The sequence below is a fragment of the Euprymna scolopes genome, chromosome 27 (assembly GCF_053919585.1).
Source record: "Euprymna scolopes isolate OS-2025 chromosome 27, ASM5391958v1, whole genome shotgun sequence".
Classification (NCBI taxonomy): domain Eukaryota; kingdom Metazoa; phylum Mollusca; class Cephalopoda; order Sepiida; family Sepiolidae; genus Euprymna; species Euprymna scolopes.
The window spans coordinates 88,617,252-88,633,172 of NC_136508.1; the positions used below are offsets into that span (position 1 = coordinate 88,617,252).

At 34.4% G+C, this 15,921-nt stretch overlaps 1 protein-coding gene across 1 annotated transcript in view; it reads right to left on the reverse strand.

Moving 5' to 3' along the window:
- Nucleotides 1–15,921, reverse strand: part of LOC145248973 (radial spoke head 1 homolog) — a 128,873-nt gene that overhangs the window by 40,546 nt on the left and 72,406 nt on the right. Inside the window, exon 3 of the mRNA XM_080110786.1 lies at nt 2,066–2,160. Coding sequence (XP_079966912.1) covers nt 2,066–2,160 — 95 coding nt within the window. The remainder of the gene's footprint in view (nt 1–2,065; nt 2,161–15,921) is intronic.

Genomic DNA, 15,921 nt, shown 5'->3' on the forward strand with positions numbered 1-15,921 from the left:
ATATATATATATTATTTTTCATTACTAACTGTTCTCTTAGTTTGACTATTTCATGCTAAAGGAATAAAATAAAAACATTTTTGAATAAAAAATAGTGAAAACCTGTTTGGCTCTGTTTGATGGATGAGTTTAACCTGTGGAACTAACCTATCTCCACATCTTGTAAAAAAAATAGAAGCCTGCCCAGCGGAAACTTAGAAAATAATAACTAGCTCTAAGGAAAAATTCCCAGATGTATTCACTCCTGGCCTTGAGAGATGTACAAAAATGGCCACGGATTTTAAGCTGAAACCAGACACACAACATTTTTTTTTTTCCAAAATAAAATGCAACGTCCATTCGCATCCCTGAACAAGATCAATCAGAAACTGGACAGATTGGAAAACACTGGTATACTGTCTAAAATTGAATACAGTGAGTGGGCTGCTGTGGCAGTCTAGATGAAAAAGGTCAATGGGTCATTAGAAGACTTCCACTATCCATTACCCAACCTGGAGGAAGTGTTCACAAAATTAAATGGCAGCAAGTTTTTTTCTAAGATTGACTTGAGCAATGCTTATTTTCAAATTCCTTCAAACGACAAAAGTGCTGACCTCTTCTTTATTAATATCCATCAGGATTTGCACAAATACGAAAGGCTCACATTCAGGGTCAAGGTAGTACCTGCTATATTTCAGTAGGTCATGGATACGATGTGCGGGTGATCTTGACACCGCTATCACATATGACATGACATCATTATTGTGATCAAAAGCAGGGAGGAACATGCAAACCATATCAAACAAGTATTCAGTTGAATACAAAATTACTGGTTTAAGGTCAAAGAAGACGAGTGTGAATTCTTCGTACAAAAAAATCAAGTACCTAGGACATATCATTGGTAAAGATGGTAGATGCACAGATCTGGACAGAGCGACTACTAATAGAGAGATGCTGGCACCGGAAAACAGCACAATTACAAAGCTTTTTAGGCTTGGCAAATTATTACCAAGGGTTTATCTGCAACATGCACGGATGCGCACCACTTAACCAAATACTAAAGAAGGATAAACCTTGAAAATGGTCATTGGATTGCCAGACATCATTTCAATAAATAAAAAAATCATTACCTCAAATCTGTTCCTAACTCATTTTACCCTGGATTTGGATGGAATGGTGGCTCGCGATGGTAGTCAGTATGGCATTGGCACATGCATATTACATAGGATGCCAGATGGTTCAAAACAGCCAATCGTTTTCACATCCCCGACCCTACATCAAGCAGAGAAAAATTATTCTCAGAAGGAAAAAGAAGGACTAAGAATCACAAAAAATCCTAGCCTACCAGATGCCGGATCCCAAAGAAAAGAAAAGTCATTTTTTTTAGTTTTTTTATAGTTTTCTCAAACAATTTTTTAAGTTATCATTATTATCTACTAGTGTTTTTTTTTGTTTGTTTTATTTTTTAATTAAACTTGAAACCGTAAAAGTTTCTTTGATTAATTAAACCCTTAACGACAGAGAATTATTTTTTCCAATACAATAATTGTCTCAATTAGACGTACATAAAATTGTGTTTAATTTTTAGTCGTGCATGATTAGTAAAATCAAGGCACGACTAATCTTAAAAAGTAAACTTATTTACAAAGAAACGAAAACTTTTTATATGAATCTAAAAATATATTTGCCAAAAAATAACCTTTTAACTGAAACTTGTGAGTAAATTCATTTTATTGTTTATTTTAATAATACCACAACAAATTTCTACAATATTTTGCGATGATAAACCCAGTAGTTCGTTTGTGTTGAAGTTGCTTTAATAGCAAAGCAACAGCAGAAACAAATAAACGTACATTATTTAGTTGTACATTTTTAGTAAAGCTTCTTATGTATAACTAAAATTCAGCACGACTAAAATGTCCGATTCGGCTCTTGCTGATTGAAGCAACTTTACACGTTTCTATATGATAAACAGCAGGAGCAGTCAGTCATACAAAAATCAAGCATAATTTTTGTACATTTTTAGTAAAACCCTTGCTCTTCATCGTTTAGTGAATCATGGAAGACTTGACTTGGAACGTTTTACCTTCATATTTTGATCCATCTGGATAAATAAAAGTGCCGTTTCCATGTTTTCGGTTTTCAAAATAATCTCCAATATAACGCGCATCATTCTTAAATCTGCAACAAGCAAAAAAGTGAATAAAACATTCATTTCTCATCATGAAAATTAAGAAATCTGTTAACGTAACATACCAAAGTAATACTCACCTTAGGTGGGAAGAATGGGCTTCTCCCAAAGGAGGAAGTTTCATGGAAATATCAAATTCACAAGCGATCCCAAGTCACTTATAAGAATTGGTTATCATATTTTAATCAATTTTACATCTAAACGAAATGTATTTAAACAGATTTTGTGTTCGGACCTTGTGTAATTTAATTAATTTTGTATTTAGATCCTCCTACTCACCACTGCCGCCACCATCATCACCAACACCACCACTATAGTCAGGTTTCATCACTATCACCATCACCATGGTCATCACATTGCATACACATGCCCAATAGACTCTTATTTTTATTAATGGTGTAATGTTTTGCTGATTAATAATAGCAGAAGTTCCCTCAACTTATTGCATCTACGTAGCTTTTGCACCAGATCCATCTTATGTTCGAAACAAACTCAATAGCTAAAAATATACTTTCTCCATATCTGAGTTCTCATCCGTCTCTATTTTCCTATATACAAACTACTTATCATTTCTCAACTTTTAATTCAACTGTATTTATAGCATACCAAATTGCTTACACATTACAACAAAAAATTGAGTTGTATTCTTTCCAAAAACCAAGCAGGGGAACTTTTTTTTTCATGAGAACTTTCAAAAACTACAACTACTGCTCATCATTTTGGTAATATTCACCCCCAGACCTTTACTTTCATAGAATTTTTTGAAGTCTGTAACTTAACAAATACTAAATCATCAGCATGCAGCATCTCTTCTGAACAACTCATATGAAACTCCCGGCACAATGCATCTTAAACACATGAAAAGCAACATCTTCAGTCCAGAATATTGATCTTAATATTAAAGCTGTCACTAAAGTGTATTTAAATTTATTTTAAATTTGGACCTTGTGTATTGATTTTGCTTTTGGGCTTAGTATATTTTAATTAATTTTGAATTAAAACTTAATGTATTGTTATAAACCTACTTCTGTAAGCAGTGAAAGATAGCTCAGATGTTTTTTGTGGCAAAATAAAATCCACAAATTTAGTATGTTTGCCAATCTCCAATTTGCATAATAGTAAACATTTTTTTTTCTGATTTGACCAATGTTGTCAATTTTTGTACTTTCTATAGTTTGCCACAAACGACTTATCTGATATATAGCACAAATTTTCAATTGCATTCAAAATTGAATCCTGTGAAAATTATTATACGTGTGTGCATTATTTTTTACGACTTGGGAAAGTAACTCTTCTATAGAAATGTGTCGTTCTTCAGTTGTTGTTGACGACCGAATAATTGTGTAGTGCTGTTCGAGTAGTTTTCTTGTTTTTCATTCCCCTTTTCTTTTGCTGTTGAATCTGTAGTTTTTTCCAATTGCATCATGTCTGCCTGGAATTAATTCATTTTTCTATAATTAGTAAAAAAAGAATGTACAGATTTTGTTTTAAATGACTGCGTTGAAAAAGTTCTATTTAGAACAGCTAAGGTGGTGGAAAACAATAGTTTGCACTCAAAAAAAAGTTGTACTTCCAGTGTAGCTTCGCTTTGAGAACAATCCTTTCCTTCAAAGTAGTTGTCTTCTTTTTTTCTTTTAAATGTTCGAGTACGAAAACTGTTCCGGAATATTTACTGTTTGTGGTAGAGAGAAGAAAGAAAAAAAAGAGAAAATTCTTCTCTTTTTTTAGGGTGACAACTTGCTGAAGGTTTTCACAATAGATGAAAAAAAAAAAAAATTCCTCTTAGTAATATATTCCCCATATTTTGTGAATACTGACTTAGTCACGACTCATTGTCATGTTATCCAGTGGTGAATATTTTTTGTGAATACGAAGATGTTTGCTATTTTTTTTTTTTTTCATCACTGAATTGGTTTTTCGTGCAGGTTCACTGTGTTCTAGTTTGAAAAAAACTGTGTTTGGACTTCATGATGAGTTCAAATTTATTTAATTGGAATTCATTACTGAGATGAGTATTTATTGATTGATTGCAAACTATTATCCTCATCTTTCTTAGTTGTTGTTTCACAACGTTTCGGGCAAATATTCCTCGGCCACCGAATCTCCTACCTGCATTCTCAGCAATAACTGCCATCCATAGTTGTTGTCCTCTCACCACGTTTTTTGGCCAAGTAAGCTTCTGGCCAGCTTTGGGTAGGATTGAAACTGCTATCTTCAGACAATTTTTACCTGGAACCATAGAGATTCAATGTCTGTGAGATTACGATCAGGATTCGGTTCTGGAGTTCGGGAAGGAGTGAGTCACTTGCTCGACAACAGCACGTTTCTGCCCTCTTCTTTTCCAATCGACCACACCTGGCCTCTAGCCACCAATGTCATACTGCACAATCTGAACGTCAGCAACATGGAATACTTTTCAAGAGATGTTCATGACTCTTTTTTTTTTGTGATCCTTGCAGGGAATTTTTCCCGGCTTTTATATCCTCCTATCAAAAAAAAGGAAGAGACAACAACAAAAATATAGTCTCTCCCATCATGCACTGCCTTCCCAAGATGCCCTTCGGGTATATAAATGAGCTAGCCATCCATTCCTTCTTTCCCAAAGAGCGATGCAGATATGCTCGGTACGTCGTATATTACTTATTTTTCTTGTTTTTGTTTCTAACCATAACCTTAAATGGTACCTTTTTTTTTCCTTTCGCATATACCCCACATGCCCCCTTGATCTCCGAGATCAATGACACTTCATAATCCTTCATCCAAGCAGGCCTCCTCCTCTCACATTGAGGCCTCTGGGGGAAAACTTCTTGGGGGTTGATGTTTTCAGGTTCATTACAGACCAGTGGCGGCTCGTGCCTGGTGCTGTGGAACTGCAGCACCCCCAAGTCATTTCTACTCATTATTATCGATACACGTTAAAAAGAATACGTTTATTTTTTTTCTTTCTATGTGATAATATATCATATTAATTATATATATATATATATATATATATATATATATATATATATATATAATCCTGAAGCTTAATGTCGATAATTGTCTCCATACTCATATAAGCATAAAAGCAAAACTTTGCTTGGAGCTGCGAAATTTACAGTTAGACTTTCTTAGTGAAATTCGCTTGTGCGCATGCCCGATCTAGAACGGTAAATATGAGTCAAGTCGGAACTGTAGTTTCCGCAGTTCCAAACGTGGTGTTTGCGCGTTTTCGCTTATTTTTTTATTTTTTAAGAGGCTTTGTTTACAAATGTTTTCTTTTTATTATTATTAAAAAGTGTAACGTGTTCTTGTAAATAAAATCTCCACCTTAAAAAAAAAATTCCCACACTTTTAAATGCGATTGAAGCAGACAAAAATATACAATATGCTAAACTTTTTTTTTTTTTTAATTACAAGTGTTCGGGCTTTTAGCCTGGAAGTTACCAACGCGACTAATGTTATTTATTTTATTTTTTTTTTACCTATATGGCGTATTTTATTTGTATTTTAAGTAGTTTGAAATTTATTTATTTTGTAGTAGTTTAACTTTACATAATAAAAAATATTTACATTTTTTTCTATAGAAAAGCGAAGAAAAGTTTATTTTTTAAAATACATTTTAGTTAGAAATATTTTTACCTTATATATATATACATATATATACACACACATATATATCCACACACACATATATATATATACACACATATATACACCCACACACACACATATATACACACACACATATATATACACATATATATATACACACATGATATATATATATATACACATATATATACACGCACATATATGTTTTTTTTTAATTAAAATGTGCAATAACAAGACGAGTATGTAAAACCGTTTTTATAATAAGCTTAGTAAATACCAAAGTTTGTTATTATTTTTATATAAAAAGTTGTAAAAAGATTTGTAAATAAAATTATGTATCTTTACTTTTTTTGTTTGCTCATAGTACAAACATGTAAACTTTTTTATTCTATATTTTATTTACAAAGTTTTGTTATAAACACACATTTTTAAATTTTAAATAAAACTGTTATCCAATAAAACCATTTTTAAATGGTAATCTCCTAACTTTACCATCGTTTGCAGGCAAAGATTTTGTTTTTATGAAAAAATAAATTATTAAAAAATTGTAAATAAAATGTATTTAAACAATGTTTTTCATTTGTTTGCCTGCGGTAAAATTTTATTTAATCTGTAAAGTTTAAAAGAAATATATTTGTATATTTTTTTTATTACTCTGTAAAGTGTATACAATTTAAAATAGTGTTTTTTTATTAAAATGTTTTTGCGTATTACCCCTTTTTCGACGGCTTATAATGGCAAAGTTAAAAATATTTGTATTAAAAAAAGCAATTTTAATGACAAGCTTATTTTGTTATACGCCTATTTTTAATTAACAACAAGCTTTTTATAAATAAAACCGTTGTTAAATAGTAACATTTTTTTCGTTAATAAAAATCTGTGACCTAAAAGTTATAAAAGTATGATTCAACTCAGTTAGAACTTCCGGTTCAGTTAAATCGCGAAAAGAGGATCACATAAACATTGTATTCCTTCTACCCTAATTGATATTCTACTAATAGACTACCTAGTACTTACCTTTCCCAACACAATTGATATAAAAAGAATTTAATCATGGCCTCCTTGCATCCCCAAGAAATAACTTCTGCGACGGTAAATGAACTTCAGCAGATTGAGTTTTTACAGCTGTCTCTTCATGATAAAGTTGAAATTAAGAAAAGAAGCAGTTCAACGCCTGATATTCAAATATCCCAGTCAGGCATTAGCAACAACAAAGTGTATATTCATAGCTTTAATGGTACCAACGGAAAAGTTAGCTTTGCGGCTGTGAACTAAAAAAGGCATTGTTCTGCTTTCCTTGTTTGTTGTTAGGGGGTGATGTAACATGGACAAAAGATAGTTTCAAAACTATTAGCAAAATGAAAGATAGAACTGAAAAGCATGAGAAGCACGTTGACAACGTAGTTTCCCTATCAATTTTGGGGACCATAAATATTAAAGCAAAACTTAGTGAGGCCTGCAGACTTTCAATCAATCATCATAACATGAATATTAAGAAGAACCGTGAAATTTTATCTAAAATAATAGATTGTATTTTCTTTTGTGGGAACTTTGAAACTCCCTTACAAGGACATGATGAAAAAGATGATTCAGTAAATCCAAGTGTATTTAGAGGATTTTTAAATTTTGCATCTTAATTAGATCCAGATTTAAAGAATCACTTAGAAACCAGTAATGTCTTCAAAGGTGTTTCCAAGACTATTCAGAATGACATACTTGACTGTCTTTTACAAATATACCATGATGAAATAAGGGCAGAAATTAGCAAAGCTTCCTTTGTAGCTGTCATGGCTGATGAAATAACAGATGTGTCTGAACATACACAAATGATCATTGTTTTACGGTACGTTTTGGATGAAAAAATACTTGAACGCATTTGGGGATTCTTTATTCCAGAAAACCAAACCGCTGATGGGATATCAAAATGTATTCTACAACAATTAGATATAATCCTTCAAGGGAATCGCCAAAAACTGATAGCTCAGACATTTGACGATGCAAATGTCATGAAAGGCAAAAAAGCTGGTGCTCAGGCGAAAATAAAAGCAGTTTTTCACTCACTGTTATGCGCATCAACTTAATTTAATAATGAGGAATGCAGCAAGCATTACACGAAATGCTAGAATATTTATCTCTAACATTTTGGCTATTCCGACTTTCTTTTCTAGATCACCAGAGCGTCTGTCCATTTTTCAAGAAGCATCTGGATGTAAGCATTCTACGTGTATCCGCCACAAGGTGGAACTTTAACATACATAAATAGAGTTCATGAAAATGTTCAAGCATAAAAAAACTGTCACTGAAATTCAGTCAACATCATATGTAGATGAGACCCTTGCAGAAGCGACAGGAATTCTGAAATATTTGAACGATGAAATTTCATATTTTGGTTTGAGCTATTTCATAAAATTATGTCTCATGTTGAAATTATTCCTCGGGAAATTAGCATATATAAAGTCAATGAATACATAACAAATTTCAAAACTGCTATTTTAGAGATAAGAAACACCAAATACTGTGAAAATCCATCACAAACACTCAAGGGCGAAGCTAAAGAACTGTGTGACTATATATCTGTTGATATAACGGACAGATATTCTTCAACTAAACATTTAATACTTGCTAAATTGTTTTACAAGATAAGCTTTGCTAGTTTTAAGAAAAAAAACTACCTACAGAAGAGATATCCTTCTGCCCTGATCTCTCTCCATATGGCAAACTTCACCGGTCCACATTCGACCATCGACAGATACAGCTTATGGCGATAATGGGTCACATCAACAGCCAATTGCTTCTAGTTCACCACAATGTGTAATTCTCCTGCTTCGTGTCTGAATTGTCCGGGTCTATCGATTGGCACGCCTGACAGTGCTCCACTACCTCCTTGACCTCCTCCTCGGTTGTTTCTAGGTAAACCTCTCTTGCCAGGAATAACGTCTGTCCAAAGTGGTGCATTTCATGTAACTCTTCAACTTCCTCCTCTGCACAGCATACCAAGGAAACCTCCTTTCCCTCTTGCAGCCAGGCCTTCTTTACCCATATCATCGAATCCACCAACACAACAGATACCCTCAACTGGAATTCTGCTATCAGATCTGCGAGTGCTCCGAGTCTGCGCTTGATCAGCATTTCTGCAGCACGTCTGGTCCTAACTCTCTTATCACCAGTCACTGCCGACCTGATCCATGAAACTACCGTTGCCGAATCGGATTGGATTTCAATTATTTTCAATCCACACTTCAGAGCCAGATTGATTCCTTCCATAGTGGTCTCCAGTTCGGCTATGTTGATATGGAAGTAGTTATTTTTCTTTCTTAGCCACGCCGCATCTTCCACATTTACACCTCTCATCTCTAATACAACACTCAATGCCAGGCTGCTGGCTTCGCACCAAATCACACCCGCATTTCCGCCACTGACATACTATTCCCCCTTCACTGGGTTCTCTTTCATCACTCTCACAATGATTTCTTGCAGCATGTTCGTGACCTCCTTCATCACACGGCCCTCCCAGACATTAGTGCCCGTTTGTCATTTAATAAAGCTGCATGCTATCCTGAGCCAGTCAGCGATTGGATAGTGTCCCACCAGTCTCCCGCAGACCGAGAAGAGTTCTCGTTTTGTCAGGTCAGTTCTGACTTTGGGTATCGCATTCCCTCATCTAGACAATGCTTCCTTTTCCATCTCGGCATAGTTTCAACCCCAACACCACTCCTCCATCCAGGGACTCTGCTGGTTTGCAGTCAACCCATACCTCTCAACATGGGCTCTCACTTTCTTCGTTGTCACCTCTACTTCCTCCACCAGAATGTCATCAATGTATGAACTAGTGGCCTTGTCCACTGTACAGTCTTTACTCAGCACCGTCTTCAGCACGGCAGTCATACTTTTGGGGGCTAAGCTCAGCCGAAAGCCTAACCTCGTCAGGCAATACATCTTCCCCTTGTACCGGACCAATTGAATTGATGTTGCCAGAGTTTTTCATCTCCATGGATCTGGAGATAAGCTGACTTTAGGTCGACAATCTTAGTGGCCTGCTCCATCCTCCTCCATTTCCTCATGACCTCTTCGCATACGTCAATCCCCTTTCTGTTTTATTTTATTTTACTTTTGTTAGTTTGAAGAGATCAAGGGGCTTCTTCCTGGGGCTAACACTTGATTCTATTATAGTTTAAATTTATATCCGAGGGCTCTTTTAAGAATAGATACTGTTCCCTTTATGGCTGCTATCTGTATTTCCTTACAGCTTGGTTTTCCAGGGATTGCTTCTAAGTATTTTTGAAGGTTCTTTTTTATTAGGCCAGTTGTTCCCATCACAACTGGTATAATGTTTATTTCTTTCAGAGGCCATGTTGTTTTTAGATCATTTTTTAGGTCCTGATATTTTGTTATCTTTTCCTGTTCTGCTCTATTAAGGCCAAAGTCTTTTGGGACTGTGACGTCAATAATGAGTGCAGTCCTTTCGGGCTTGTTCCATATTACTATATCTGGCTTGATGGTCTTGTCTTTTATGTTTATGCCCACCTGTATGTCTTTGTCATAGAACACTGTCACTTTTCCATTTGATGTTATCGGTGGTTGTTCATGTTCCTAGATGTTCGACGACCTATCAAGTTGCATCTCTCCACAGATCTTCCAGTGTAAGTATCTACATACTTTGTTGTGGCAGGCAGTGTAATGACCATCGGGCTAGAAGCAGTGGCGTATCTAGGGTATGGCAGGCATGGCCCATGCCATGGGCGCCACTCTGACATGGGCACAAAAATTGCTTGACAAAAATTAAAATTTGAACATATGCGTAATTACTGGAGCGAGTTTTTCTGCATAATTCCGATATATTCAAACCGGAATAAACGGAAGGCCACCACCCTTTTTTATGCATTCCATATCAAATCATCCAGGGCTTGACACCCATACCCTCAGATTTGGCTGTAATTTGCAGTGCAGGTAGACAATATAGAAACTAAGAAATCCTGAAAATTTGAGCATCTAATTCCAAGCGGTTTCCGATTTAGAGCATTTTTTGTTTTCGTTTTTGCTGCATAATGTGGCGCCCGGGATAAATTTTGTGATGTCATTTCTTTGAATATTTTCTGATTGAAAGATTGTGTGGCTCTGAAAATTTGCACAGGTAAGTATTTTGACCCAAGGAATCCAAAAATGGCATCAGATTTGCTAAAAAGCGAATCCTTACAGAGATATTAAGGGTTTTTGGATTTTTTACCCACATGCACCAAAATCCAATAAAAAAGGGTGTGGCTGATATGGTAATGCATTTTTTTTTTTTTTCATATATTTTTTCTAGACACAATAAATTACCTCTGGACCAAAAATGGTAAAAAGTTCTTGCTCCGTTCACTCACAGTTTCTGTTGAAAGTCGGGTCTATTTTCGATGATAATGAAAAATATTCCCTCCCCTATTAGATGAAATAATTAATTTAGACATTTGCTAAACTGACATCACACCTTAATTTTGGAATAAATTTGCAAGTAAGCCAGATACTAAAAAGTTCTGATAACAATTTCAACAATTTCACAGGCCTATAGTCTTCAAAATTAATTGATAAGGGTTGGAAACACCAAGTTATGATAAAAGTATGCTATTTTTTTTAAATAAGAAACTAGTAATAGGATGGTAAAAATCTTAAACTTTTAGTACTATCTCAATCCAACAATTTTTATCAGAAAACTTCTTCAGAAACTTTTTAACCCTCAAAATACCACGGTATTTTGATCCAACTTTTAAAACTTTCGTCTATATCTTCCTGAAAATGCGATTTTTGCTCCGATCTTCCAGCTTCCTGAATATTTCTAACCTATCATATAGTATCCAAAAATCATAAATTTACAAAATAATTTTTTTCAGGGATGTCCTTGAGAATAACCCCTATAAAATTCTTAAGAAATTCCAAAATAATAAAAGTGACCTAAAATAATCTAAATTATTAGCCTAATTTCCAATTTCAAAAACGATTCTGAAAAAAAAAATGTTAAACTTTTCCATAGCTGATAAAGATAAAATGAGGAATATTTATTTTTAAGCTACCAGTACAAATAAAACCTAATAACAAATATATGATGTGGATTTATTTTAGCTGTGTAGGAAAAAAAAAAACAACCATAAAACATGACCTTTTGATTTCTATCCAGTCCTTCAGCATTGACAAATCTAACAAGAAGGTGCTAAAAGGTCTTAACTTTGGTTTTTAAGCTGCTGGCTATTTATTGGTTGAGGCTGCTCTCTGTTTACTGGTTTGTAAAACCAAGTTCTAAATATATAACAGGGGGATGGGTGAAGATAAAAAGCAATAAAAATTAATTTTACTGAAACCGTTTTGCCAGTTGAGTTTGTCTTGGAACTGACAAGACCCACAAATACAGACTAGAAGATTGAAATTTTGTCAGTCACCATAAAAATGTAAGTTATATTTTAATCTAAATGTAGAATTTAAGTAGATATTTTTACTATATAAAACTACTATTTATTTTATTATTATTATTATTATTATTATTATTATTATTATTATTATTATTATTATTTATTTTAAAATAAGTTTTCAGTAAAATTCTCTCTCATAAACAAAAGTGGTATTCTACATTTTATTTTAAAAGATTACACATGAACACATTGAAAAACTTGACAAAGAAATATATCAATTCTTTTAGAATTTATTCACATGTAAATTTAATTTAAAATATTTCTTAGTTATTTAAGTATTTTTGGATAGTTAATAAAATAAATTTGGTATGTATGCAGAATATAAGCCGTGCTGAAATAATGTTATTTAGAAATTCATTTTTTTTTTAAATGAGGAGGAGATGACATTTTATAACTTTTCTTCTTCCACCTAACAATTAAATAAACAAAAATGTTGTAAATTAAACTTGATCTTATCAAAAACTATCATGGTCCGCATTCTGCATGAGCACCAATAAATTTGTTATCTGAAATAAATTCTGGGCATTTTTGAGAATTATTCATTTATTTTGCAAGATGTGGCTTAAAGATTCCACTGGAATAAAAATCAAGCTACATTGCATCCATTCATCTGCTACTATAGAAATATAAGTGACCGTGAGCATATATTAATTTGTAATAATATCTGGAAAAAAAATTGTTAATTGCTTTAAAAGTAAGAATGGTCATGGTATGGGAAATCAATTTTATGTTAAATTTAAATGCAAAACTCATCTCTCAATCTGCATGCTAAAATAATTATTGTTTTGGTTATGAAGGTCAGGTTATTATAATTTTTTATAAGTTTCCCATTAGTTTTTGATGGTGATTAAAGCCTAAAGTTATTCTCCAAAAGAAAACATGTATTTTTACAAAAAAAAAAGTTATAATGAAAATGTTTACGAAAATTCTAAAACTTTGAAATTTAGCTATATTTTTGATTTTTCGTATCTTTCTTCATAACTTTTTTTCACATGTGAAAATACATTTTTTTTCTTTTGAAGATTATTTTAGACTTTAATCTTTCAAACACAATCAAAATCTACTCGGAGGCTTATAATGATAAGCCGGCTGTCATAACTGCACCCCATCAGTTTTTAGCAGCTAGGACGCATTTTGTCAACTTTGCCGTTTGTTTTGTCTTTCCGCGAAAGATAAGCGAACACAATAAAAATGCCAGAATTACATTCACTATTAAAAACCCTGTTACATCCACATCGCATATACTTTTTATCTTTTGTTAATTTTATTAAATTTCATTATTCGTATTACCATCAGGACTTAAGGTTATTTTTACAGATCAAACCATGAAACGAACCATAACAAAGAAAAAGGAAAGTGGGGCTGAAGGACGAAAAAGGCGAAAGCGGGAAGCAGCAGAAGCTGAAAAGTCAAGTAAAGTCTTAATGCGTTTGTTCAAGAAGCCTGCACCTTCTGTTAGTACTGTTGAATCTGAAGATGGTTCAAAGACACAATCTAATGGAGATCCTAAGTTGAGGGAGAAGGCTTGTTATGTTGGGAGCATGGAATCAGAAAACGACAAAGTACATAGATTTATGGAATCTGATGCACCAGAGTTCATTGCAGAACACGATATTGGACTCTTAAATTTTAGTAAGGATACTGGAAAACCTATTTTGTCAGATAAAATGAGAACAGAAATCACAAAGCTTGGTTCAAAATATTTTCAGAACAGTCATGAACCTTTTCTGCCTATAAATAATCGCACAATGAGTAGTAACTGGTTCAAGAGGAAATTAGCAAATGGTGAGGAGGAGGGCGAATACACTAGCCAAGAGCTCGCTCTTGGCTAGTGTATTCGCCCTCCAAAAAGTCTGCATATTGCATCTGCTGCCTGCTCTATTCCCGATCAGAGCATCAATCCACATTGCAGCAGGAGGGTGGATTTAGTCAGTGGAAAGCACCTGAAAGGATGACCGTTCATGAAAATGCTAAGAATCATCGAGAGTGTTTTACACTGTGGAAAGAACTGGAAAGAAATCTGACTGAAAAAAAAAAAGGGATTCTTGACGTAGAACTCCAGTTACAAATTGAAAAAGAAAAGCAAAAATGGCGTGACATTCTCATGAGAATATTACACGGTATCAAATACTTGACAAAACAGAACCTTGCTTTGCGAGGACACAGGGAATCACTTCAGGCAGATGGTAACTCAAATGTGGGTAATTTCTTTGGTTTAATGAAATTTCTTGCCGTCTTTGATCCTGCGATGCGAGAGCACCTCGCTCTTATTGAAAGTCATCCTTACGCATTATCTTACATTTCCCCAGGTGTTCAGAATGAATTTATTCATATTATGGCATCTACCATTCGCAAGAATTTACGAGACAGCATTAAAGAAGCTAAGTATTATGGTCTTATATTCGACTCAACCCCGGACCAGGCACATCGTGAGCAGATTTCAGAAGTTGAAAGGTTTGTGGATATTGATTTTGAAAGGAAAACAGTTTGTGTTAGAGAGTCCTTTCTGGGTTTTCTCCATATACGTCAGAAGGATGCTGCAAGCTTTGTTGAAGTTATCATGCAACAACTGGAGAAAGACCAGATGAAGATAGAAGATTGTCGGTCACAATGTTATGACAATGCTGCTGTGATGGCGGGACACAGAAGTGGTGTGCAGCAAAGAATAAATGAAAAAAACAAGCTGGCAGTGTTTGTAAATTGTGATAACCATTCACTTAACCTTGTAGGTGTTCAGGAAGCCAGGCAAGACACAGAAATGGTCTCGTTCTTTGGAGTTATTGACTCATTGTATAGCTTCTTTTCCCGTTCCACAGCGGTGGGAGAAATTAAAAGATGCTGTCCCACTGGTTTTAAAGGCTGAAGCAGAAAGCCGTTGGAGTTCTAGAACAGAAGCAGTGAAGCCTGTACAAATGTATCTTAACAAAATCGTTGATGTACTAGACAGCATGATAGAAGATGTCAGCCAAACAATTGATACCCAGAGTGACGCTAAACAACTAGTAAATCTTGGTCTTGTGCAGCTATGATTAATGGCTCTTCATCAACTAACATACGAGTTTCTAACATTGTTGGGTTTTTGGAACAAAATACTTACGCCAATAGATAGAGTGCAAAAACGATTGCAAGACAAGACAATGAATTTTCACAATGCTGCCCTAGACATAAAAGGCCTAAGAGATCATTTCAATGATGCAAGAGAAAATTTAGTTGATGAATGCTTGGAAGATGGCAAGAACCTTTGTGAAAAATGGGACGTTGAAATCAAAAGAAGGACAAGGGGAAAAACAAGAATGGCTGGTGAAAATGCACGAGATGCCGGGTTATCAAGAACAGATGAAATGAAATGAGTCATGAAGGGAGCTCTAGACCGCCTGCACAAAGAGATGGATAATCGATTCTCCCGGTTATTTGACATCAATTCCAAATTTGGCTTTCTGTTGGATGTCCAAGGCCTTTGTTACGGTCCTGACTCATCTGACTGTGAACAATTAGAGTCTATGTGTGAAAATTTAGGAGCTGTGTACAGTTCAGACATAGATGGCAAGCAATTATATGAGGAGATTATTGATTGCAAAATGTTGATATCAAGTCGTGCCAACTTAAAGTTATCACGTCCTGAAGACCTTCTGACATTCATAGTTGAATATGGTGATGAGAGCGTATTCCCCAATCTTCAAATTGCTTTGTAAATAATGTTGACAATGGCAGTATCTA